Source organism: Ambystoma mexicanum, chromosome 7p (assembly GCF_040938575.1).
Source record: "Ambystoma mexicanum isolate Mex_15411 chromosome 7p, UKY_AmexF1_1, whole genome shotgun sequence".
Classification (NCBI taxonomy): Eukaryota; Metazoa; Chordata; class Amphibia; order Caudata; family Ambystomatidae; genus Ambystoma; species Ambystoma mexicanum.
In genome coordinates, this window is record NC_090939.1 from 480,350,484 (window position 1) to 480,375,900 (window position 25,417).

A 25,417-nucleotide genomic window follows, 5' to 3' on the forward strand; every position below is an offset into this window, starting at 1 on the left:
AAGACGAAAAAGAAAAAAGGCGAGACTGATGAGACTGGCTTTGAAACTTTGTTGAATATCACAGCAGATTTGGAAATTGTTGTATACTTGCAACATTCTTGTTTGAAGAATCTCGTGAAGCCAGGTGTTCTGGGATGGGAGGACCATTAGATAGGGTTCTGATTATCATGTTTGTAATTACTGTCTCGTGTCAGGGTGGTTATACCTCCCCTGCACCCTAATCTTTTTGTTAATATTGTCTAGAACTATTGAATCTATTGTCTAGAGTTAGTGTACATGGTAACAAACAGTTTATTTTCATCCACAGCAACACCCCCATTTTCATCTGCTGAATCCAAGCTGTCTTTGCGAAGACGCTGTCTTCAACTGTCACTCCTTGCCATGACCTCCAGCACACGGTTACTGCCAACAACTAAACACTTAGTAAAGATGCCTGTTTCAGCATCATTAAACTGAGGAAGAGACTGAGTTGATAAACCAGGCTTCCTTTTTTCGAAACATGTGTCCTAATAGTGGGCATTAAAAAAACCTGGGTCAAACTTTAGCCCAGCATAGCGAAGGACAAGTAGTGTATCTAAAACAAATCAAACCAACATGTCTGGCAAAAAGGAAGATTAAACATTGAAGAACTGGATACCCCCACAATACACTATGCTGCAGTGCACTGTGCCCTACCAAATGGGTCCACAGGACTCCTCACCTCTCCTCGCCTCTCACCCTTCACACCACAACCATAGGAAACGGCCTCTCAGGGCGCATGGAGAACGGTGCACACGGACGATAAACAAGGTGCACGGAAAGCAGCACCACACAGCACGGCAAGTCAGCTGCTTCCATGTTAGAGGAAAGGACTTGGAAGTGTGGCAGGCCCTACGCTATCAAGTCGCACTGTAGAGGCAGCCAATTTCGACGGATCTATTGACCCCATCAGAGGCAAAACATGGAGGGTGTACCTTTGATGTTTCGGTATGTACTTGAGCTCTTCTCAAAACGGCTGAAAACCACAGGTGGGGATTCACAAATTTCTTATTCCGTGGAGCAGTGTCTGTTATCTACAAAAAGAAGTTCGGTTTCTAAAGGGTGCCAAACACACATGGGTATCCAAAAAATACAAATGTTATTAGTCATACAAAGTTCATTACTAAAAAAGTAATCATATTTTGAATCTGAAAAATCAAAATATGAAATAGCCATAAAAACATCTTAGGCTAAAGGGAACTCAGTGTGATTATCCCACACGTGTTTGACCAAATATCGAATTTAAGATTAGAACCTAGTTAGGATGATTCACTTGTGTTGTTTTAAGGTTGATTGATTGTTTTATGTGATATGATCATTTTTATGATGACTTTTTTAGTAATGAACTTCGTATGACTAATAAAATTAGTATTTTTTGAGTATCATAGCATTACTTAACTGCTAGATAGGATACCCATGTGTTTTTGGCACCCTTTAGGAACCGAACTTCTCTTGGTATGTACTTGAACCATACAAGTTTGCTTGCACCTTCTTGACTCAGGACAACTTTTGAAGCATCCCCATTTGGAGCAAGAAAGCCTCTGATCCAGAGTTTGTGCAATTAGGTAAAGGGTTCAAGTGGGCAAAGGGCATGAAGGGTAGTTGTGGCAGGAATCTCTACCTGCTTGCATGCCTGTAAACTTTGCTGTGAGGCGATTGGGAAACCATACCAACTCTAACAGTGCTGTGGCAAGAAATCTACAGCGGGATTGAAGGACCAGAGAAAGTCGTTTTCTTTTTTGGTGTCAATTACCTTGTGGAGACCAGTGAGGAAGAGGCAGAGGAGCATCCTCAAAAACCTGGTTCTGGCGCAAAGCGCAATGAAGAGCAGTTGCAGCAGTTGAGGTGGTCGAGGTAGGTCCTCAGAAAGTCCACTTCGAGAACGTCTCTACACCCTATTCCTGCTTGTGACCGGAGATGAGATTTATAAATAAGAAACCAATTGTATCCAAGAGAAATGTCTGTGCACAGTCGATGAGTGTAATCATTAAAACTGTGTTGTATACCAAAGTGCTATTTAATATAATTACCGCAAAACATTGTAAGCATGAAACCAGTTAATAAACAGTCACATGCACTTAGGAGGAGTAAGCGCACTAATAAGGGAACACAGAGCCTGGGTCCTTTATCCAAGCCTTTGGAAAATCAATCATTATCACTAAGTAAGGGGAAAGGGAACACTGCAGAAAAGCTGACTGAAGCACAGCCAAAGATCACCAGCTTCTTCAAAGCGATAACAGTCTCAAGTACAGTTTCAGGTCCCAAAGGAACTTCCATGATGGCCTTACCATCTTGACTGCACAATCAGCCCAAAACCGGTTATATCTCTCCTCTCATTGACAACAACAATTCTTTATTGAACATTTTGCAAAGGGAGTCCCTTGGCGCCACAGGCACCACAAAGAATATACACCCCTCACAAGAATAGGATAATATTATTGGCACAAATCTTTCCTCATTACCTGATTTGGCTGGATTGATCGAAGCATCAGAGACAACGGTGACATCAGAGAGTGACTCAGATATCACCTCCAAATTGAACATCACTGACTGTGCTGAGGCCTCTTCTGCCACTATTTTAAGCGCCATGGAAGCCACAGTGGGGGCAGTTGTTGCACTCTGCTATACCATGGCTAAAGAACAACATTAACTTAAACCGATCCTAGCCACGGTAGTTGATGTAATTTTGGCACACATTGAAGTACAGGTGAAGAATGAGACAAGCGTGTCATCATGGGACTGTTACTCAATTCCTTCATCAACTCCTCGATCACAGTCAAGAACTAGTCAGAGAGCCTCATTACGAGGTGGGCGTTAAGAGATTACCGGCACCGGTAAAGGCACAAGTGCTGGTAATCCCTTCCCGCCCTACTACGAGTTCCCTTTGCGGGTCCTTCCTTAATGCCTGTTTTTTTCAGGCATTAAGGACGGGACCCGCAAAGGGACTCTAGATCTAATAATGGTACTGCAATTTGCGGTACCGTTATTAGCGCCTTCCCCATTCCCATTGAGCCCTGTGGGGAGTCAAATGGGAATGGGGAATGGCCCTGGTGAATGGGGAATTACCGGTCCCGCCAACCTTGGAATGGACCGGTAATTGCTCCATTCACCAGGGCGGAGTCGGAACGAGTTTGGAGGCAGCCATTGCACTAAAAGCGCCATGGCTACCTCCAACCTCGTAATGAGGCCCTCTTGATTGTGTTTTTAAAGCAGAGACTCCAGCGGAAATGGTTTATCGGCCACCAGTTGATCATGTGACGATCGGTGACTCAGAGCCCCATTAGGCCCTATTTTGCAGAAAAGGGCTCCTTCATGACCACGGATGGTTCACAGCTCAGGAACCAAGCAGAATACGCCCCCCCCTGCACCCGCAATTAGTAAGCAAAAAGGAGGAAAGGGGAAAAAAAGTATCCAAAACAGCTCAGGTTCATGATGAGTGGAACCCAGTAAGATCAACAGAGTGCTTGCCAAGGGTGGAAACCCCTGCTGTCCCACCTGCAAGAATATTCCTACCAACCAGACTGTAATCGGAAAGGATCTATCACCGATCAAATCTCCATCTATACAAAGACAAGCCTCTCCCACTCGGAGCACGTAAGAAAAATTGGTTCATTTTAAACATGGTGGTATGAATCCACCCAAGGCCAAGGTCAACTCTGCAGTTTCATCAGTATTTGATGCCAATGACTGAAATTTAGATGTTGGTTTTCTACAACCTTTAGGCCCGGCTTTGCTGAAAATGTCAACATCTGAATCTACGATCCCCTTAACTGCTACCTTTCCACATCAGAAATATCCCTCAAAGAACCTGCCACTGGGAAAGTGGGATACATTTGTGGAATTAAAGCCCACAGTGAAAAGTCTGTTTGTGAACCGTAGCTATTTGTTGGACATGTTAAAACAAATTCCTTCATTGAAATCTATTAAAAGAGTGCGCATTGAACATGTCGAACTTCCCAGAGGTGGATTGTTCCTAGATCTAGACCTTGGTGGAATGTGTGCCCTCCTTAGTGGTTGAACTACTGTGTGCACATTTTACTCATATATATTATATGGGTTTTAATGTAATGATTAGTCGCAAGCACTATTTGAAGAAACCCCTACGGAGATTATACAGCCTAAACCTATCATAGATTCATAGTGTTACCAAGGTCACATATCTGATCACTCTAGCCTGTTTCAAAGCAACTATCACATGGCCAGATTGAGTGATGGGTTCCTGAATTTTTAGGAGAAGAAAGGCCATAAAATGTGTTTACAGAGAAATGTGATTTGCTATCATGAAATATTTGTGGCTATCGCTCATTCCTGTGTAATGAACAGGGTTTGAGTTCAATTAAAGGGAAAGATATTTTTGCTCTCCAGGAGACTTTCTCTACAAGAGAATTCATCATCAATGGCTATAGTATTACTCATCAGCTGGCTGTTCTACAAGATAAGGGGACACCTAAAGCACGTCTTTGTTTTGGTGTTAGGACACATCTCAGTTTGACTAGGTTCATCCGTGGGAGATTCTCGTTTTATGTATTGATCGGTGTGGTGGATGGCCTTCCTCCCGCCCCTAAAAAAGTTGTTGATTATTAACCTCTGGGATCCACCAGGGGGAGCCATTCATTGATTGTCCAGGCCAAAGTGATGGCTCTATTAATTGAATGGTCACTTCAGCACACTAATAACAACATAATTGTTTTGAGGGACTTAACAATCATGGCATTATTGATCATGTACCTGGCTTCCCAGAAGCTAAGAAGTCTACCCAATTAGCAAATAGTTGCCATAGAGGGTAAAGGACTGAGGGTCAAAATGCCTGGGGTAGCAATTGTTTGGCTGACCTCTTAAGCTGTTATAACCTTGGGTTATTAGACATGAGTAGTGGGGACGGCACAAGCGAGGTCCATACTTGGACGAATGGAAAGGTATTGTCACATTTACATTGGGCCTCATTACACGGACGGCGGTAAGGGTTAACGGTCACCGTTAATGGCAACGGTCACCGTTAACCCTTTCCGCCGTAATACGAGGTCCCTTTGCGGGTTGGAGGAATTAACGCCTGCTTCTTGCATAGCTTATATGGTCCATGAACTACACCCAAGGGAAAAGCTCTGTAGATTCCAAGTGAACGTCTCGGTAAACCCACAGGGCGGTAGATTGATCTGGAGCTCAGGCTATGTCGTAAGACTCAACATGTATCTGTTGGCCGGTAAACAACCAGCTGCCTCCCTGATGATGCACCCTGATTGGGACATCTGTATTATGGTCAAATCTTCCATATCCTATATCAGATTATATAGTATCAGACCTAATAAAAAAGAACACAGTCTGACCCTCCATTACATGCACATAGCTAATAGAAAAAGAGCTCTCCGAAAATATATACGTTTTAATCAAAGATCTCAGCAGCTTACGCCTCACGAAAGGTTGAGGAACATAACCACTTAGCGTACCCAATATACATATTGGCCACTAAATCATAAAAGCTGCTTAAATAATGACAATTGGAGATTCCTCTTAACTTTACTTAAAACAAAAAATAGATGAACATTTTGGCATAGCTAAAGAGAACACCTGGCAGGCGACTCACCTGTGATACTTAACCACATATCGAAAGAGGTATGGGTGAAATACATTACGGATAATTATTTTGTCCCTCATGATATTAGTGTGCTAGCAACCTACACCTTTCAAGGTCAGCTCAGTGTAGATGCTTTTGCGGAAATGTGATATATTACAGGCGATCAGGAAAATCAAGGGGTCCCGAGCTCCAGGACCTATTGGCCTTGCTAATGTGGTCATTATGAACAACCCTCCATACAGGGCCCAGTTATTAGCTGTTGTTTATGCTAGAATCCTAAAAACTGGAATAACACCACCCAGATGGAAGGACTCTATACTTATACTGGTGTTCAAAAGGGGCTCTAGGTCAGACCTCTCGAAATACAGACTTTTAGCAATGATTGACTCGAGCTATAAAATCTTTGATGGGCCACTATTGCGAAAGTTGAATAAGTTGGTGAAACAACAAAGCCTTTTACCTAACTTCCAGACCGGATTTAGAAGTGGTTTTATCACTTCACACAATATATGGGCCCTTCACTACATAATGGCAGATATTATATGTCACACAGGGAGGAAACTCTGTCTATGTTACATTGACTACACTTGTGCATTTGATAGAGTCTGCTGCCCCAGGTTGTGGGAGAAGCTCTCAAAATGGAGTATTGATTTAAATATGCTACATTTCATCAAATTGTTATAAACCAATAATACTGTTTCTGTTTGACTGGACTCAGAAGCTCCATTGTCCCGGCCTTTTGCCACAAATTAAGGATTAAAGCAGGGGTGTGTTTTATTTCCCCTTCTTTTTAACCTTTATGTGGTAGACATGGACATGGTGGTAAGAGCAGCCCGTAGCTTTCCCCCTCGTGTTGGAGATGTTGTGGGACCATGATTGGCCTACTCCAATGATGGCATCTTGCTGGACCAAACCCCCATTGGTTTACAACTTTCAATCAGCGTGTTAGCGAACTAAGCTACCAAGAGCAACATGAAGATAAACATAACCAAGACAAAGGTAATGATTTTTAGTAACTCTGGCCGTAGAAAAGAAAACTTCTGCTGTAGACTAAGGGGTGAGAAATTGGAAGTAGTAACATCTTACATATACCTTGGCATCCCTATTGTCTACAGCCCTAATTTCACCTTCCTGGGTAACTGTGTCTGCCAGAGAGTGACCACAAAATAGTCGGTCATAAGAAACTTTATATCAGGAAGGGAGGAGACACTTTGGAAGGTTTCTTAGAAATCTACAGGACTAGCATTGTGCCTTGTATCCTACATGGCTTGGAGACACTGCCTTCGCACATGGTTGTGTGGATGGACCGCATTGAGGGCAAACTGCTTTGTTCCATACTGGGGGTCCCAAATGCTGTCCCTGTAGAGGCACTGAGATGTGAACTTGGGGTACCTTCTATCCAAGTCTTGTGGTTGGTTCACCACATTAAGTGTTTTTTGTACTCTGTATGGTGCGAAGCAAAATTATCTCTCTTTTATCTCTTTTTGCTAATATTGACATTAATAACTAGCAGAAAATGCTGCATCATGATTTAAAGCAGTCTATTATTACACATTTAAAAACAGTTGATCTTGCTCCGCAAGATGAAGCTTTATTCCCCACATTGTCCCAGATATTGAAAAACAAACCCTTGGTGTGGGATCAAGACCCAAACATGAAAATTGAGTCAGAAGAAAAGATATCTTGAATATAGTAAGCAGGGCTTTTCGGCTGGGCACCATGTTCCTATTTGCTAAAACCTTGTGTTCCTGACGTAAGACATTTTATTACTTGCTTACGCCTTAACATTCTACCTGCTCTAAATAACACAGGCGCTTGAAGGGGTATCGACCATAATGAAAGATGCTGCCGCTTATGCGGCCTTGAATTTGAGACTAGTAGACACTTACTCACGGCATGTACCATCTTCCAAGAAAAAGATATGTTGGGCTATGGTAAATTTGCACATGAGTCTTTGGGCTTCCCATCTCCCTCTGTAAATACATTCCTACTCGAGCTCTGTGCTCCTTCACCTCCAACTCCCTCAGGGTCAGTCGCTTCTCCAAGCCACGTGTTGGGGGAAGATCCCTTTGCTCGGCCGGGGCCTCCCTCCGGAAAAGCCTCCCTGCCTCTCTGAAACATGAGGAGAACCATCTTCGGCTCTGGAAGCACTTCAAGACCTTCCTCTTTGCTTCTGCGCTTTGCTCTTCCTCTCCCCTGCTAATCTGTCTGCTTTGGCACCGGGCACCTGGTTACCCTCTGATTTCAGGCCCACCACCCACACACCCGCACTGTCTCCAGGCAACCCTGCATTTGGGTCTGTATATTCAACCCTACAGTCCCCTTTCAGCACTTATCAGACACTCGTCTACATCTTATTCTCGCACTTACCAACTGTTGACCTCACTACCTGTTGCTGTTCTATCACATGTTCAGCACTTTCCACTCCCCCCTGCTCCTCGCACTTTCCCCCTTCCCTCTCCCCTGCACTTGCATGTTCTCAATGTCACTGGGCCTAGTAAGATCTTTGTTTTTGTCCTCCCTTGTTTTCCCCTCCCTTGCCTCGTTGTGCTCTAAAACACTTGTGTATGGGCGTGATACAAATAAAATACCATATCTTATCATATCTGATCAATTTTGAAGTTCTGTACGGGGGGGGTCTGGTAATCACAACTGCTGCTTACTATATCTGGAAGGAGGTAATTAATATTCCTGACAGAAAATTGACATTCTGAATCATTCATATTTTTCATTTTGATGATTCATTTAATTTATTGAGTTGGTGAATGGCAGGTTGTATTTATGTGTGGTGTTTTATTGTAAGTGATGTTCATTTTAATTGTGTGTGATTTATGTTTCGCTTGTTTTACTTAAACATAGTGCTGAAGGTTTTGTTGTAAACCATAATGCACTTCAGCCAAAAAAATAAAAAGCGTCTGAGTAGAGCCTTCTAGATTATTCCAAGTAAACCAGGTTCTAGATATAAAGGGAAGTTTGGGGTAAATCCTGGATTTATAATGAGAAAAGGGGAACTATGCATCTGAGAATGAAAAGGAAAAGAGACAGAACTCGACTAACATCTCACACATGGGTCTTGAATGCAGCATGAAGGGTTGGGCATTTATGTCAGTGTGAGCCCATACGTTTAGGGTTTACCACACGGACAAGCAAGGTTATGGTATAGCCGTGGAGTCTGTCATTGGATACGATGCTTGAGGGAGGGTGGCAGTACTGAGGTGCCTTATTCAGTTTTCTCGTAGGCCGCACTCACCAAAAGTACTTAGGGAGGTCTAGGAGCCTGAAGCAGAGATTTGCTTGGATTGTGCTCCGAAAGCACGTCTGCTACAGGTGCAACCATAATGTAACCACTTCATGAAACACAATCAGCGTGTTTCCTTTGTAACTTTATTGGTGACCAATGACAAACAAGCATTTTAAGCTCCCATACAAGCACCTGTTGCAGTACATCTTGTGGGACAATGTAGCTAAAAGGAGATGCCCCTTCCCACTTCCCACTTTTAAAATGTTTACAGGTAAGTCTAGAGAACCCACGAGTTCCTTTTATACAATCCGAGCACCTTTACAAATGCACCCAACTGCGCTGTTACAATAACAGACTTGACATTGTTTTGACTTGAACTTTTTCTTGAACGGGGACGCTGAGCTGAAAACGTTCATGTGAGACCTAGCAGCTGGCAGAAGCGCCTGGCTACTTGGAGATGCCAGAGAGATAAGTCTGTCATAAGCGGGCACACACAATGTGTCATACTGTTTTCCATACATGACACGTCTGTAATTTCTAAGGCCAGGGTATTAGGGGTCGACCACCGTCCCCTGTCAAGGACTGGGCAGTGACACTAGTCCTTGCCCATTGGACAGACAGAACCTGGCTAATGGCGAAGCTTCAGTAGAAGACTTTCCCTCTGGGGGCATGGCTCCACGCACGCACCATACCAGGAGGGAGGAGTTCCATGCTCAGACCGTCCCTGGGGAGGAGCACCAGCCAGAGCCACTTCCACTGAAGGGGGCGTGGCTCCGTGCACACATTGTCCCAGGGGAGAGGAGTTCCATGCTCAGACCGTCCCGGGGGAGGAGCCCCAGCCAGAGCCACTTCCACTGAAGGGGGCGTGGCTCCATGCATGCACCGTCCCAGGGGGGGAGGAGTTCCATGCTCAGACTGTCCCTGGCAGTGCTTTAAGTGGGCCCCGGCACTCTCCAGAAAGTGGGGCTGAGCCAGGGACCTTCCAGGGCCCCGGTCTCGCACACCATTAGCGGGATGCATTATCCCGCCGGGGCCGCAGCCGCGACGGGAATTACGCCCGCCATTAAGTCAGGCGAGCTGGTAGAAGTGCCAGCCAGGCACAGCGTCGCTGAGGCTGGCTGGCACTTTTGTCAGTCAGTGTAACTTCCTCTGATGACCCTTTATCAGGGTCATCAGAGGAAGTTACTGTCCCTTTGTTTGCTCTCCCCAGGCCATTGACCCTCGCGAACCCAGGGGCTCCATCATCTAATATGCATCTTAGATCACAGAGCCCGCAGGTTCGCAGAGGGTGAAAGGCGCCTCAGGCTCGTTGATCTTTGCTCAGAGCAGATAGATCACAGAGCCCGAGGCATCTTTGTCCATCAGCAAAGCTTTATAAAAGGTGCCTTGAATTGTGTATGTTTCAAGCCATCTTTTATACAATTAGAAATATTTCTATGTTTATGAAAGACAGCTTGAAATGTACACAATTCAAGGCATCTTTTATAAAGCTAAAAGATGCCTTGAATTGTTTACGTGTCAAGCCACCTTTTATAAACATAGAAATATTTAACATTGCTACGTTTATAAAAGATGGCTTGAAAAGTACACAAACCATAGTAGTACGCATACAAAAATATAAATGCTCAAATACATGTATATATTTGTTTGCGCACCTAACTATGATTTGTGTACTTTTAGGCCACGCCCACAACTAAAGCCACGCCCCCACACGCCCCCCCCCCTCCATTTCTTACCCCACTTAAAGCACTGGTCCCTGGGGAGGAGCACAGAAGGGGGCGTGGCTCCGCGCTCAGCCCTTTCCTCTGTTCAGAGTCTCTCTCACTCTGTGAGGGCGGAGCTAGGCGCTGGGCTTGACTCCTGAAATAGATAGGAGGGGGGCTTGGAGATAAGGCTGTACTCCCGGGGGCCTCTGCACTCTGCAAGTAGAAAGCGGCAGGTACGGCAGGCAGCAGAGAGGAGTGGAGTCTCCAGCAGCAAGCCATCATGAGCAGCAAGCACGACGTGGTGGTTATTGGGGGCGGCATCTCAGGTCTGTCGCTCTCTTTTATTCCATTGACAGTTCACATATAGATCAGCAGCGCCATGGCTGATGCTGCAGCCAGGGCTAGACCCGCAGGGTAGGCGGGCGAGGTTTACTAGCAGAGCACGGGCACCGGCGGCAGAACTGGCACCAGCTGCAGTTAAAGTAATGAAAAGGGCGAGGAGCTGCCATAATCTTTACATCTTCTGTGGACTAATCCCCGGCCGACCTACACCAAGCCGCTCTAATCCGCTCCTGATATCACAGGCGCTACACGCGGGGTTTAGCAGGGACAGCAGAAAGAGAGAGTGGCCGCCCTGGCGCAGGGGGCGCGGGAGAGCTTTAAGCAACCCTAGCAATGGCCGTTAAAATGGACACCTGCCCTGTGTGCTAGGCACCGGCTGCATTGATAGACGAGGGCTGTGGTCCAGGGGCGGTGGCGTCCGGGGGAGCGTGTAAATGGCGCGACATGTGTCGTTCAACAGGTGATTCTTCATATTTTCCAACTGCGCATGTGAACAGTGCATTTTCTATCCACGCAGCATTGGGGGGAATTGGTAGAGAATGCTCTCCAGGGGGTCTGATGATAACCGAGTGATGTATTCTTGGAACCTAAGTGCACTCATATGCATGACGTGCGCGAGCGTGGGTTGCAAAATGAAGGCTTTCACGCCCCCAAACCCACTGTACATTACAAATGACTTGGGTGAGTGTTCATTTATATTTCTACCAAACATTATATTTGGTAATTTGCGCCCGCACGCACAAATACACGCGTCTATTGGCTGCCAACGAGGAAGAGCATAACAGGATATAAAGGTACGCTTCCAAATGCGCCTTGAAACACCGTTGCACTATAAATACCCAACACACGTGCGCCCTGAGGCCTGCGGGCATGTGGCGCGATATTTAAGAATTCGAATGAATACACAAATAAATAAGTGCATATATCAAGCACATGACATGCCGTGTTGCTGCAGGCAGGCCGGGCGTGCTGCCTTTACCCACGGGGCGTCATAACCAGGGGAAGTCCCTGATACGCTGCTCAGTATTCCCCGCACGGTCGTGCAGTTGGTGTACGTGTAAAGGAAACACCGGTGTAGTCAGGTCCTGAGTCATCTTTACATTCGGGTGTTCTGTTGATGCGCTGATTATTTCGAAGAAAAGTTAAATGCCACCTGTCCCTTGACCCAAAGTAATGCCACTTTTGGCCAATTGCAGTTGCCAAACGCCCCACTTCTGCCATGACCCTGCGAGCCGCGCTATACATGGCCCGCGCATACACACGCGTTTAAGCAGCCCCTATAGAAAGTACGACTAGGTCGTGGCTGCCCTTATTTTTATTTTGTATTATTATTACATCGTGGTGCTTTTTCCCCCCAGATATTAAAGGCAGAACACAGCTTGCACTTAGCAAGAGGCGAGGGGGGTGGACATGTTTATTAACCGAAGTGCATATCCCCCCTCCCGATGCCTCGGTGCAGCGCAGTGTGAGGTTAGAACATTATTATTACCTTACTTGCTTCTCGCTGTATTGACCTGCGAACAATGACAGGGCGCGCCGACCCTTCGTGATCCACTTCACACCTAGGTTGCACTCTGCACGATATGCTTCAACCCACTGAGTTAATTTGCCAGCGGCTGAGATGGGATGTCGTGAGCACGCGCCCGTGCCACACTGTGATGCTAGTGCTTCTCATTGCCCCATGGCATCTTGAGGAAACTCGGGTTACGTGCCGTTTCTCCTGTACACCAGCAGAGTCCTCCCCTTGCCCGTCGAAGCGAGGGAGGGCGTGCAGCCTGTGGCGAGCTTCCCGCCTCATCTGACCTGGAGTGCTTTCTGAGGCCCGCACGAGGCCTAAGGCCGGATGACTCATGTCCTCTCTCAATGTTGTCATAGCCACGCAGCAGCCCCATATGGGGCCTCTTAATGCTATTATAGCCGGGGCACTGCAATTGATTTACTTACATTATTTCATTTAAGCAGCTGTAGATGCCTTGCGTTCTGTGCCCACTAAGCGCCTGCTAGGACAGGCTTCTTAACGTGAGTGATGACAGCGGTCAGTGGCTTGTAATCGAATTACTTTCCCCGAAGCAAAAAAAGGCAGCATTCCTAGGAAAGTATTCTTGACTAATAACTCAGTCACCACTTTAGTGTGTGAAGGAATAAACTTGATTTACTTTTCTTCATAGGTGCACCTGCTTTATGATAGGTAGTTATTATGAGCGCCTCTATAGCTATGATTCTTCTGCAGACAATGCGTTTTGGGGGCCATTAATAACCCAGACTGCCTTTCACTAATCCGCACAAAATGGTCCCATAAAATAATTTTCTATGTGAGTTTGATTTTTAAAAGGTTGGCACACATAAAAACAAGAGTCATGTAAAGTTACAATTGGCACAGCTGGGTGTTAACAATTGGGAGGATTTAAGAATTTTGGATTTCAGACTCTACTCAAAGGCCTGTGTTGGGGAAGCTTGATGGTAAACATTGGGATGATTTGAGAATGTTGGCTTGTAACCCCCCTCCACTTAAAGACCTGTGTTAGGGAAGCTGGCAGTTTAGGGATTTCTTTTTTTTAGTTTAGGGACAAATACACCCCCTCTTCCTAAAAGAAGTTGGGGGTAACAGGCACTATAGGATTAACTAATTGCGCACACTGGAAATTAGCTTTGTTCATTTCGAATTTTAACAAAAATCACCCCGTGGTGTATCAACAAGGGGAATTAATGAAATTCATATTTTTTGTTAAATAGGCTAATGATCTACACCGTTTTGCCCCTCCCTGCCCACTATAAAGGGAAAGGATTTAAGGCCAGCAGATTCCCCCACTTTCGGTTTGCAAAGGGTCCAAGTCTACTTACATTGAAAACCTCTGTTTACAGTCCTGGAAAGACAGCTGCATGCCAGGACCCTATGGATAGGGCAGGGATCTGGTCCGTCCACTCTCAAGGATGTCCCCAAAGCTCTCCACCATAGGACCCAGTCAGCTTTTAGGCCTTCCCAACACAAGACAGCTCCACCCACATGCAATCTTAACCAAATCTCCTTTTGGTGTTTCCTTGTGGCTGTCAGATGATACATTTTAGCAGCTCTCTTGATGGTAATTTTAGCAGCTCTCCCCAATGAAAATTTCAGCAGCCCACCCCCTTCCTCATAGTGCATTCACTTTATATACCAGTGATGACACCATCAGGTTTACAACATTGTGCAGTTTTCAACAAAGGTAGCAGGCGCCCCTCTCTCGGAAGAACAAGGCATGATAACCTTTTCAGTGGTTGTTAACCACATTGAGAGTTCGCAGCCATCTGCTTTTTGCTCACTGTACCTTTCACAGATGGGAAATATCCATTTGCATATCAGTCTTTGTCCCGACCACATGGGCAGTCCAGCACCGAAATGCTATGGCAATTCCTCTCTGAACAAGAGTACCATCAGCAACCCCATACATGTGTTTCAGCCTTGTTGGGCATCATCAGTGAGGTGAAGCTGAGCCTCTCTAAGCACAGTGAGCAGGGAGTCCACGTCTGGTTGCCCAGTAACCTAGGGTGACCAACCCCAAGTTCCTTCAAAGAATTCAACAAAGGTAGCAGGCGCCCCTCTCTCGGAAGAACAAGGCATGATAACCTGTTCAGTGGTTGTTAACCACATTGAGAGTTCGTAGCCATCTGCTTTTTGCTCACTGTACCTTTCACAGATGGGAAATGCAAGAGTTCTCACAATGAGGATTGGCCAGTAACCCTCTTCTCTCTCCTCCCAATTCCAGCCTCTCTCTATGGATTGATTTAGGAGTCTGGAGTAGACATATGGCAATTCCCATTTGCATTCCCCTTTTGTTTTCATTTCAAATGTTGGCAAAAATCTAGTTATGTGTAAAAAATGTTGTGGTTTAATAGTAACAGACATAATATATGTATAATTCTGCTACAGCTAATCGTGGGGAATTTAATGAAACAACAGCTGGGTCTGCACCATGTTGCATGGCCCTTTGGCAATTTCATGCCGTTTTTACAAAAAACATAATCATTAGGATCATGTCATTTACTCTCCAAATACCTAATTTTACCCACCACCAATTTGCCAACTCTTAAATCCGGGACATGTTCATAGCAGCCAGGAACACCTTTCAGCTTGCTGTTACAATTCCCTAAGTTGAAGGTGGATGTATTTTATTTCAACAAAACTGCCTGGAAATTACCTAATAAATGACACACCACCCAAGGAAGTATGACATATGGTTGCTAACAAAAATGCCTAAATGAAAATAGTCCTTTTAAATGAATAGGAGATCTTTAGGTTATGAAAATTGGAGCCCTCCTGTCCCCAGTGCCAGTTGCCTCTCTGGGCCAGCCTGTGACCAGAGCTTTTTTTTGTTATTAGTCCATTTGTTGTTTGAAGTTGGTAGCTGCCGGGCATAAACACTTGGGAGGCCTTGGCAACACAGAGATCCCCCTAACCACATTCTATTCATGCACTGGCTAGAGCCATATGCGCTGCACAGAAATGAGCTTGCTTTCAGAGATGCCTTGGAATGGGAGGGTCCTTTGTGAATTTTGCCACACAACAAGAAAAAGGTTCTGCCTCAGGCCTACAGTAACTTTTTCATGGAAACAAAGTGGACTTTTCTTTTCAAATGTTTGCTGGTATTTTGCATGTGAAGCATATTATACATTACTTCTTTTCAATGCACACTATGAGCCTGATACATGGAAATGTGAGCAGAAATCCTGCAAGAGCTGCACGCAGAGAAGGGCAATGCACAAGCCTGTGCATAGAATAAAAAATGCACGCCCTGCGTATTCATGGAATTTACTGCTCAAAGTAACTGTATTCGCAAGTCATGCCCGGAATGCCCCCGACACACGCCCTAAATGCCCACACACAAATATAAACAGCTAGAGCAGCTACCTTTGCGCACTCCCCCAGACACAAATACATGCACCCCTCAAACAGTGCGTGGTGTAAGGAAGGCATGGTATCAAACAGTGAAGACAGACACAAGTGATCACAATTCAAGGGTGTTTATTGAACTTCAATGGGTTGGTTGAATGCCTACCTAAGCCTAAATTTAAGAATGGGAGCAAGCTACAACCATCAAATAATAATAATGCAGTCCTGGTGGAGTCTTTGTCGAAATAAAATGGCCTATATTAATAAACCCATTGCCAATCCTTACTTCTAAATACAAATGGTGTGGGACAATAACGTATGCACAAAAAAGTGTTCAAGAAATAATATGTCAGGATAGTTGAGCAGGTGGCTTCCCTTCCCCATATTTTCAGCATGGGGCAAGGCAGCATGTTCGAGCTTCACCCACACTCTGGCTTCTCTGCCATGAGGATACAGTTCAAAGCATAGGTATCAGGGCCTTCTGCCAAAGCCTCTTTCTCAATAACAGTCTCTTATTGCAGACGGCCTGTCATAACAAACAAGCACCATGTTCCTTTCTTATCAGGATTTTCACATTCACATGTTCTCATTAACACAATGTTCACAATTGGTCTCCCCCGATCGGGCTCAGACCATGGATCTCCCTCTTTTGGGTTAGGACCCCTTCAGCACAATGTTCACAATTGTTCTCGCTCATTTGGGCTCGTGCCATGGAACTCCCTCATTCAGGCTCAGACCTCTTTAGCACAATGTTCACAATTGGTCTCCCTCATTCAGGTTTTCCTCTTGGTATAACAAAATCAAAGACTCTCGAATGTGCAATGGGTTTTACTTAAATCGTCGCAGGACCACTTCGATTCACTTCAATTCTCATGCTTTCTTCTACTTTCGTTTCTGCCACTTCTTGACTAGTTTCCTTACAGAGACCTTCGATTGAGCTCCTTCGCAGTACCAGACCACTCTGTCATTGGTATTATATCTTTCTCCGTTAATGTTCAAACATCCATCAGCAATTAAGCTTTCCTCACCTCTTTCATCACACGCTTTACCAATCTTTGTTCTTGCACTCTTTATACAATGTTGCCACTTGCATCGGTCTCCCCAACTCATGGCTAAATTGATCTCTCTGGGGATGCTTTGATCTTGTAGCCAAGGACAGAACCGCGGCAGCTGCTGTTCCTCCCCAACTCGGTAAGCTGTGCAAGAGGGCCCCATGTATCTTCGACACACAATAAAGGATTCTTCAGTCTGGTTTCCTGGCCTTACGTTTTCTGATCTGAAGTGTTCTGGAAAGTAATGTTTTCTCACCGCAAAGGTCAAAGGCATCTCCCTCCTTGCATACCCTTCTTGGTTTTGCCGTCTTTCTGCCTCGTTCTGCTGCCATCAGGAAAACACTGTTCCTCTGTGTGCTTTGCCTCGCTCAGAGTGTGCTCTCGTGCTCTCATGCTCTGCCTTTTATATGTGTGGGGAAGTTTAATGGAAGTCAGGTGTGAGGGGTTACCAGTAATTGCCTGACCTTACCTGACCATAATAGTGGGACATGTCAGGTACAACGCTCCGGCATGAGCTTGTTTTCTCCCAGAACAGTCTGTCTGTGTGAAGATGTTCGTGAAGGGAAAGGGGCGGGGGGGTAGAGTTCCTAAATATGCTACCAGGTAGGATGGGGTAAAGGTGTTACAGGGAGGGGGATACCACATCTCACAATCAAGTGTCCCACTCCCACTCCCACTCCCTGAAGACCCTCACCCAGGTGATCCTCCCGCACTGGTCAATCCCCAGGGTCTGGATAGAAAGGCGATGGCTGTACTCTGGCCACCCAAGAGAGAGACCCCCAGGGACTAGCGGGTGAGACACCTTCTGTTTTCTCACAGTGGGCTCCCCTGCAAGTAGGCCTGCATTTCAGGGACCTGTGCAGGGTCCCCCATAACTGTTGCTGGCATCCCGACAACATGTGTATGGAAAATCATAATGTGTTTGCAATCCCCCGTAAACCGTTCCTGCACCCCGCTACATGGCATATGCGCTCCCCTAAGTTAGATCGGAACCCCGGTTGTGTACACGCACCCCTAAATCCGAAATGCAAACCCACCTCCGTGCTGCCAATCCTATGCGCAAGTGCACTTTCATCTTCCTTCGGGTGGCATAGAGATCGGGGGATTTGTGTGGCCATTTCTCTGCCGAGAGGTTGCAAGGGTGGTTCTGAGAATATGTGTCGTTAGGCGCAATTGTGAGCCATCCCTCATAACGCCCACTTTTTTTGCATGCTCTTCCCCATTTTCTGTGTTCCGCCCCCTTCCCAGCTCTTTGCACAAGCAACTCGCACGCTCTGTGTGGATTCTCGAGCAAGGCGCTTGCTGGCTCGCAGAGACATGCCCAGTCTGCGCAAACTCTTCTATGAATCGACGAACAGGGATTTGCGTGATTTTCCATGCAAATAATTAAATGAATTGGGCCCTAAGTCTTTTCCATGACATATTTATTTATGCAAGGGAAAACTTTTCTCTTTTCTTGCTTTAAACTGCAAACGCTGATGCAAAATCATTTTGGTGTCTGTGTTTGAAAATCCTGCTTTTCATCTGAAAGGGGCCTTTGGATTTCTTCGCCACTGTGAATTAAAAAGGCTGCTTTTCCTTTTTTATAATGGCAGGTACACCTTTTCACATAGCTCAACCTTGTGTTATTTGCAGGGACACCAGAGTCTGCCTTAATAGGCACATTTTCTATGTGAAGGTTTTTCTCATTTTCTTTGATGAAAGCTGGTAGAACATGCTTCCCGCAGCCCTTTATTTTTGTTTATTTGGGAGATTTAATCCCGACAGCACGGTTAAAGGGTTTCATGCTGCCTGATGACTGTTTACTCAGAAACAATAGGAAAGCCGGGCCCTCCAACCCTCTTCCTGTTTCTGAGTACAGAGCAATCACGCAGCTCCTTCAATGAAAGGGCTGCCTGCTGCGTCTGAGATCTGGGGGCACTGGTGTCAATACTTTGATGCGCCCAGCCCCTCCTTTTATTTAAAATGAGAAGCTGGGCGCACCAAAAAAGAGCCCCAGAATCCCTGCTTTCACCAGCCCCCCCCCACCTTAGACGAGGGGAGCTCTCGTTAGGGGCATGGCCTAAGTACATGCATGCTTAGGCCACACCCCTAAGGAGAGCCTCCTTGATTTAGCATCCCACTTAAAGCACTGAAGAGTAATAGGAGGGGGGACCGATTCTTCATGCCATGGACCATCCGGGAATAGATACGAACCAGGAAGGTGGGCAATGGGGGAAGTGCAAAACAAGCAAGTAGAGCAACATGACAATACAAGCGTGGATCCGGGGAGCAAACCTGTGTTGCTCTGTGTCGTCTTGTTTCCCATGGCAAGTGCGCTGCCCCTGAGCTATCCTCCCGGCACAAAGAGTACATTGAGAGTATGGATCCTTGTGGGACACCCCAGCTTAGAGGAAGGAGCAAGACTTCACCTCCTGTTCTCTTTTTTGGAGGAGGCGAGTAATCCACTTCAGGGCCAGACCCTTAATGCCAAAGACCTTCTGGTGGTTGAGAAGCGTGGTGTAGTTCACAGTGTAAAATGCTGTTGAAAGTTAAAGTAGGATAAGGATCTCTGGGCTGCCATTTTCGTGTAGGTGCCTAGAATCAACACGATCTTCATGAGAGACAAATTACTGCACGCACTGGACAATTGCAGCCAGGAAATCTTTATCATGCTTGACTGTTTGGCACCATTTGACACTCAACCGGACCACGCTGCTCTATTACTTCAGGGTCTTGTTTGGCTTTAACATCTGGACATTCTGGCCAGAAAGTGGATTGCTTCATTCCTCCAAGATAGAGAACACCAATGTTGACACCAAGGGCCACATTACAGGTGTAGAGGTAATGTTAAAAACAGGAGGTTTTTGCAAATGCTGCCTGTTTTACCGCCCAACCTATTACAGGCTTGGTGTTATTTGCTGCCAGCAGCATACTTAGATGAGGAGGTATTTGCAAACACTGCCTGTTTTACTGCTTGCTACATTACAGACTTGAAGTTATACTGGCTGATCACAAGTGCTTCCCTTCACTGCAGGTGAAACATTTGTGCATGGTGACCCCCAAAGGGGGGAGGGCAGCATCTGTGATGCCCTCCTTCACCCTTATTTACAATCTTAGACATAGAAGGGTCAATAATGATCATTGTCTGCATTACAACAAAATGTACAGTACTCTTAGAATCTGCTAAATAATCCGATTCCATCCTCAAAACCAGGTTTAAGGACAAGCATTAGTGAGGCTTATAATGATTTCCCACACAATTCAGGCTGACAATATACATCCTTACCTCTTAAGGTATTAAAACAGTATAAAATGAAAGCATGTGGTTTTACTCAAATATCACCTGCAGTATCTAAGTGAATCAACATCACCATACAGACAGTATTCCTTTAGTCTAGCAAAGCCCCTTCAGATTATAAATGATGGAAGGGGCAATCAAGGCAAAAGTTCATACCCTGCCGGTAGAGGCCCCAAATGTGCGCAATACTCTATACGTTAGTCAGACTTAAAATCCAGTGCTGGCTCAGTGCAAATCTATGTAACAAAATCAAAAGTATTTGCAGATATGTTGACGCTGGCAATGGACCTAAGGGGGATCAAAGATTTGTATTCCAGTTGACATGAAATTGGAGGAAACCAGTCTGAAAAGTACTGTAGCAACTCTGCCTTGGGTGTACCTGGAAACCAAAAATCATGTAAAAGTAAGACTGGGGACATAATGCATGAGACTGCTGCGTCTCTAGCTGGTGGGGTGTGTGGTAGGGAGTTAGGGCATGCCCTAAAAGCAAGCTGTTTGCCCCTTTTATAAAAGATTAGAAGTTTTGTTTCAAGTCCGAAGAACGGACCAAGGATCAGCAGATCATTCAGTCAGAGCTACTGCATGCAAATATCAGCTTCCCTCTCTGGATTTTTAGGGCCACAGTTTAGTGTCTAGTTTCAGTCGCAATAATATCCCAGAGTTTGCGAACCTGATGAGACAACAAACTCTGATCCTAAGTAACCAATTAGATTTAAAACTTGCATGGTTCCCTCATTACCAACCTGCTTATGGTAGTTTTATCTATGTAACTAAGAGGTTTGTAGAGCATCACAAGTGCCAGTTTTCAACCACTTCTTAGCACTTGTACGCATTGACAAATAAATGATATACAGACTGCTCAAACAGAGCATATTGGGCAGGTAGCAACCGACCATCGAAGCTTGTAAAGCAAAGGAGCAGGTGTAGAAGACCTAACACTTTTACCTTGCAATTTTCTTTTACAATCAATTTGGCTGGGGGGCTGTTGGAAGTAACTAGAAGAGTGAGCAGGGCAAACTAGAGGATAGGGCATGTCAATTACACAGTGTGCATTAACACTGGTCGGTGTGCCTACCCTAGATGGTAATGGAATTCTGCTTTGCCCGCTTCCTCAACTACACACTCTGCCCCAATTTTCTCTCAACCCCATCCCACGGCTTTAACCCTTACTTTCCCACAAACACACAACCATTGTGTGTGAGTATGTATGTATGTATGTATGTATAAGAGGTGAGTGAAGTTACTGAATGAGAGGTTTTCGTTTGAATATCTTGAGTATGGTGGATCTCCTCTGAGGAGTGAGTGGGGAGTAGTAAGGGAGAAAAGGAAAACCATTTGATGGGCATGGAACTAATTCCTGGCAAATATTGTAAGTACCCATACAATGAAAATCCCAGACAAACGGTACTGGTCTTGGAAATGTGGTGATAATACTTGGAAGCAAGGGTAGTATGGGAAGGCAATGCCTGACAAACAGTGTGAGTTCATAAGAACAACATGCTGTTACACGGGAATGATTTGATTGCCTGGGGAAGTGATGGCAAAACCTGGAAATCCATGCCAGTCCTTTGACATAAGATCATAATAATGCATGGAAAATAGTTTGAATATCTAAGCAAACAATGCCAATACCTGACAATTTTTTTGAGTACCAGGACATATGATGCCAATATCTGCAAACTTGTCTAAGTACCTGGGCATGTGATCCTATAACTTGATAAGTGGCATGAGTAGCTTGAGGAGATGTAATGGCAAGCCTTGGAACATGAAATCAATACTTGGGGGAAATTATAGCAATACCTGGTAAAGGATGTAAACACATGGGCAACTAATGGCAAAACCTAAAAAATGGCACAGGTACACCGGCAGTTGGTGGGTGTAATGATATATATAGAAACTACCCTCAACATGGGGAGTTCATCCCCCGCAGTTAAAGACCCACACAATATATCATTTGTCTGGTTCAGTCTAGCCCTGTCTATGACTCATATAGATCCAAATAGATCCTTCCCCCTGTGCCACCTATAAGCCAAGAACTATGCTTGGGTACAGAAAGAAAATGTATGCATTAAATAATAGGTCCAGTGAATATTTGCACCAAATGATTACACATGCCACCTTCTCTGTGGCACAAAACAAAGCTTCAAATCAAAACTCACTTTTTGGACTTCACTTTTGGTTCTCATGTACATGGAACACAGGTCAAATAAACAGTTCAACCCTACATCCCACAAAAATACCTGAATATCAAAATTAAACCATACCTTGGAACATTACAAGACCATGAGCATTAGCATTTCTTGATCAGGTTTAGATTTAAATCAACTGCAACGTTTCTCTATTCTTATAAGTAATTTCACACATGTGGTGCTTTGTATATTTAATTTCCCTGTGCACTTGAAGTTGATAGCAGTTTTGAAAGCACAACCAACTTTTCATAATATTTTGAATAGATATAATCCTTCTTCCTTCTTCACCATGAAGCAATAACATCTCTCTTCTTTCAGGGTCACTTTCTCACTCTCAGGAGAGAGTGTGCATTCTTTGATTAGGAACTACACTTTGTTTCATATAGAAAAGCACTTCTCTTCCCAGCACCAAAATCCCAGGCATTTTTACATTCAGCATCCCTCTTCTTAAAGGCCAGGTCTGAGGAATGGTGACAGTTTAGAATTTCGTTTTCAGACAAGGACACCCCTTCCCTTTCGAGAATACTGGGGTTGACAAGGAAAATAGGTGTACCTGATTACATTAAAAGACTACAGTTTATATTCACACTATGAGTGAGTTTTGTTAATTTCAAATGTTAACAAAAGTACCTGTTATTTAGCTGTAGGGCAATTCATTGAATTATTATTTATCAACATATACTAAGGGTCTACTTCCATACCCCATCCATTAACTAAGGGGAAGGTTTTAAATCCTACAAATCCCCACACTTGGCTCTATTGGACAAACTACCTGCATTGGATTTCTTGGTTTGGTGCTCAGGAAAGATATCAGCGTTTCGGGACCCTCACTTGGGGAGGCACAGGAATCTGGTCTGGCACTTCAGTCATGGATAGCCACCAGCATTCATCCCTCTATGTTGCTCTACTTGAAAAATCATCCCATCCTCTTTAGTCTTTCCCAATTGCTGTCACTCAGGCAATGTTAAGTCTGCTGCATGTTTTCAATAGTTGCACCCAGATGACTTTTAGGCAGCTCTCCAGAAAGGTTACATTCTGTGACCGCCCTTTCAGTATTTACCCAGATAGTTTTAGGCAGTTATCCACTCTCTGGCTTGTGCAACCACGTTTTAACCTTTCTAAGCCATACTTCAAAAATATAAAAAATTAGGAGCTGCTAGTTTATTAACCCTGCATTTTAATTGTATCCCTACAGTTCACTCACCCCCAAGGCCCAGCCCCTCTTTCTGGATGGGCCCCTGGAGTTATGTAGTTGAAATGATAGGCGGGATGAATCCACCCACAGAAGTTTTTATTTTACAATGTTCAATGTTTCACCTAAAAAGTCACTTCTTGGCAACTTTCTTCATTTTACACATAAACCTAACAACATATATATTTTTGGGTTCCTCTAGTCATGCTGCTCGTAATGAACTAACTTCCATCCTGCAGGAGATTGCCGGTGTGAAAAGCAATTTTGTTGAAGTTTGTAAAGACTTTATAATAGTTATGCATGTGAAATTTTCTACCCAGATATCTACTTTATTAAGTTATCACATCCGCGACTTCCAACTTCAGAACATTTTCTGGGGAGCTAGGAACACATTTTAGGTTGTAGCTTCAGTTCCCTGGGGCCAATTTTGATGGACGTGTGGCAACAGAACAAGCTTGGCATAAGCTTTGAAATGATAGTTGAGTTATTTTTCTGCGACATATGGTTTCTGAGAAAACAAACCAAATATGATGCTTAATACAACTCTATGGCAAAATAATCACATGAATATTTCAATTTTCACATTACATCTCTTCAAGCCTTAATTAGTGGTATGGACACCGACTTCCTTTGTTAGTGTTTCTGCCATAAAGTCCATTAGTATTCTTGTAAGATCAACGATCAGGGCATGGTCCTGCTTATCTTGAAGAGCAATGCAGATGGCCCCACCTCTATGCTCACGGAAAAGTCCCCAGGAACAAGCCTGTGTCAGTATCTCTGAGCTGACAATACATTTAAATACATATATTTTCACAAGTTCAACCCATTTAATGGCAGTATTTCTGTTGATCCAGCACACCAATAAATTGCTCTGTCATGCATGCATACCGCTCTTTTGTCTAGCCCTGACATTTCAAACCAATTGTGTTTCAGATGGAGAGCATGAGCAGAGCATGGGAAAGGTCACTGTTTTTGAACTTTATGGGGAAGAGTCTTTACACTCACACAAGCCTTCTCTGCTCTAAATAAAGGAATACTTGCTTTCCAATCTGCCACATTTACTCTCCAAGTGAGGCAGTTTAATATCAAGCATCATATCGTCACTTGTTAATTTTCTCATCATGATATGTTCCTTTTAACTCCATGTGTTTATTATTTCAGCTGCAAAATGCACCCACTTCCATGATCACAGTTTCTCTGTTTGCAAATGCCAGGCTTTCCATGTAGAATCAGCCTTACATTTTTCTTGGCCATTCTCGGCCTTCTCAATCACACGCAAGGCCCAATCAGTAAGTGGGTTTCTCTTTATTTGAAACAACATTATGATATGTGACAGATGCAAATGAAATGCTGCTTTTTTAGTTTGGCATTCATCTCAGCATGTTTTCAATGACCTGCAATGTTTAGGCCTAACGTGGCTAAATGCAGTTTCCTTCACTTTTTGCAAAATCTATGCCACATCTGGCAAATGGCATGACTGTCTGGGGATGAAAGCAATACGGCTGTCAAATGGTGTGTGGGCTAAGGTATATGATGCACGAACCTTGCATACAATGTGATTATCTGAACAGAAAATGCCAGAACCTGGAAAATGTCACACGTACCCCAGCAAATACTTCCAGTATCTCCTAAGTCGTTTTATTATCAATACAAATGATAACAATATCTAGCACATCATGGGATCATGAAAGTATACGATGCTGACATTTGGTGCGCACACCTAGACATTTAATAGTACATCCTGGAAAAGGATAAGTGCATGGGAAAATGATAAGACCTTGCAAATGATGAGAGTACCTGGGATTATGATGGCAAAATCGGGCCTGGCAGAAGCTATAATTGTCTACATGATGTGCCCCACTTGCAGGGGATGGCTCTGAGCCCTATGCTGTGTAGGCCATGCCCCTGTGCGAAGAGCAAAGTGTATTTTCATCAGCCATGCTATGTGCATGCCATTA

General features: G+C 44.6%; 1 protein-coding gene across 1 annotated transcript in view; it reads left to right on the forward strand.

Annotated features, from left to right (window-relative positions):
• Nucleotides 1-10,672: 10,672 nt before the first annotated feature.
• Nucleotides 10,673-25,417, forward strand: part of LOC138526129 (amine oxidase [flavin-containing]-like) — a 569,128-nt gene continuing 554,383 nt past the window's right edge. The window contains exon 1 of the mRNA XM_069636504.1: nucleotides 10,673-10,863. Within this exon, the coding sequence (XP_069492605.1) occupies nucleotides 10,818-10,863 (46 nt within the window). The 5' untranslated portion in view covers nucleotides 10,673-10,817. The remainder of the gene's footprint in view (nucleotides 10,864-25,417) is intronic.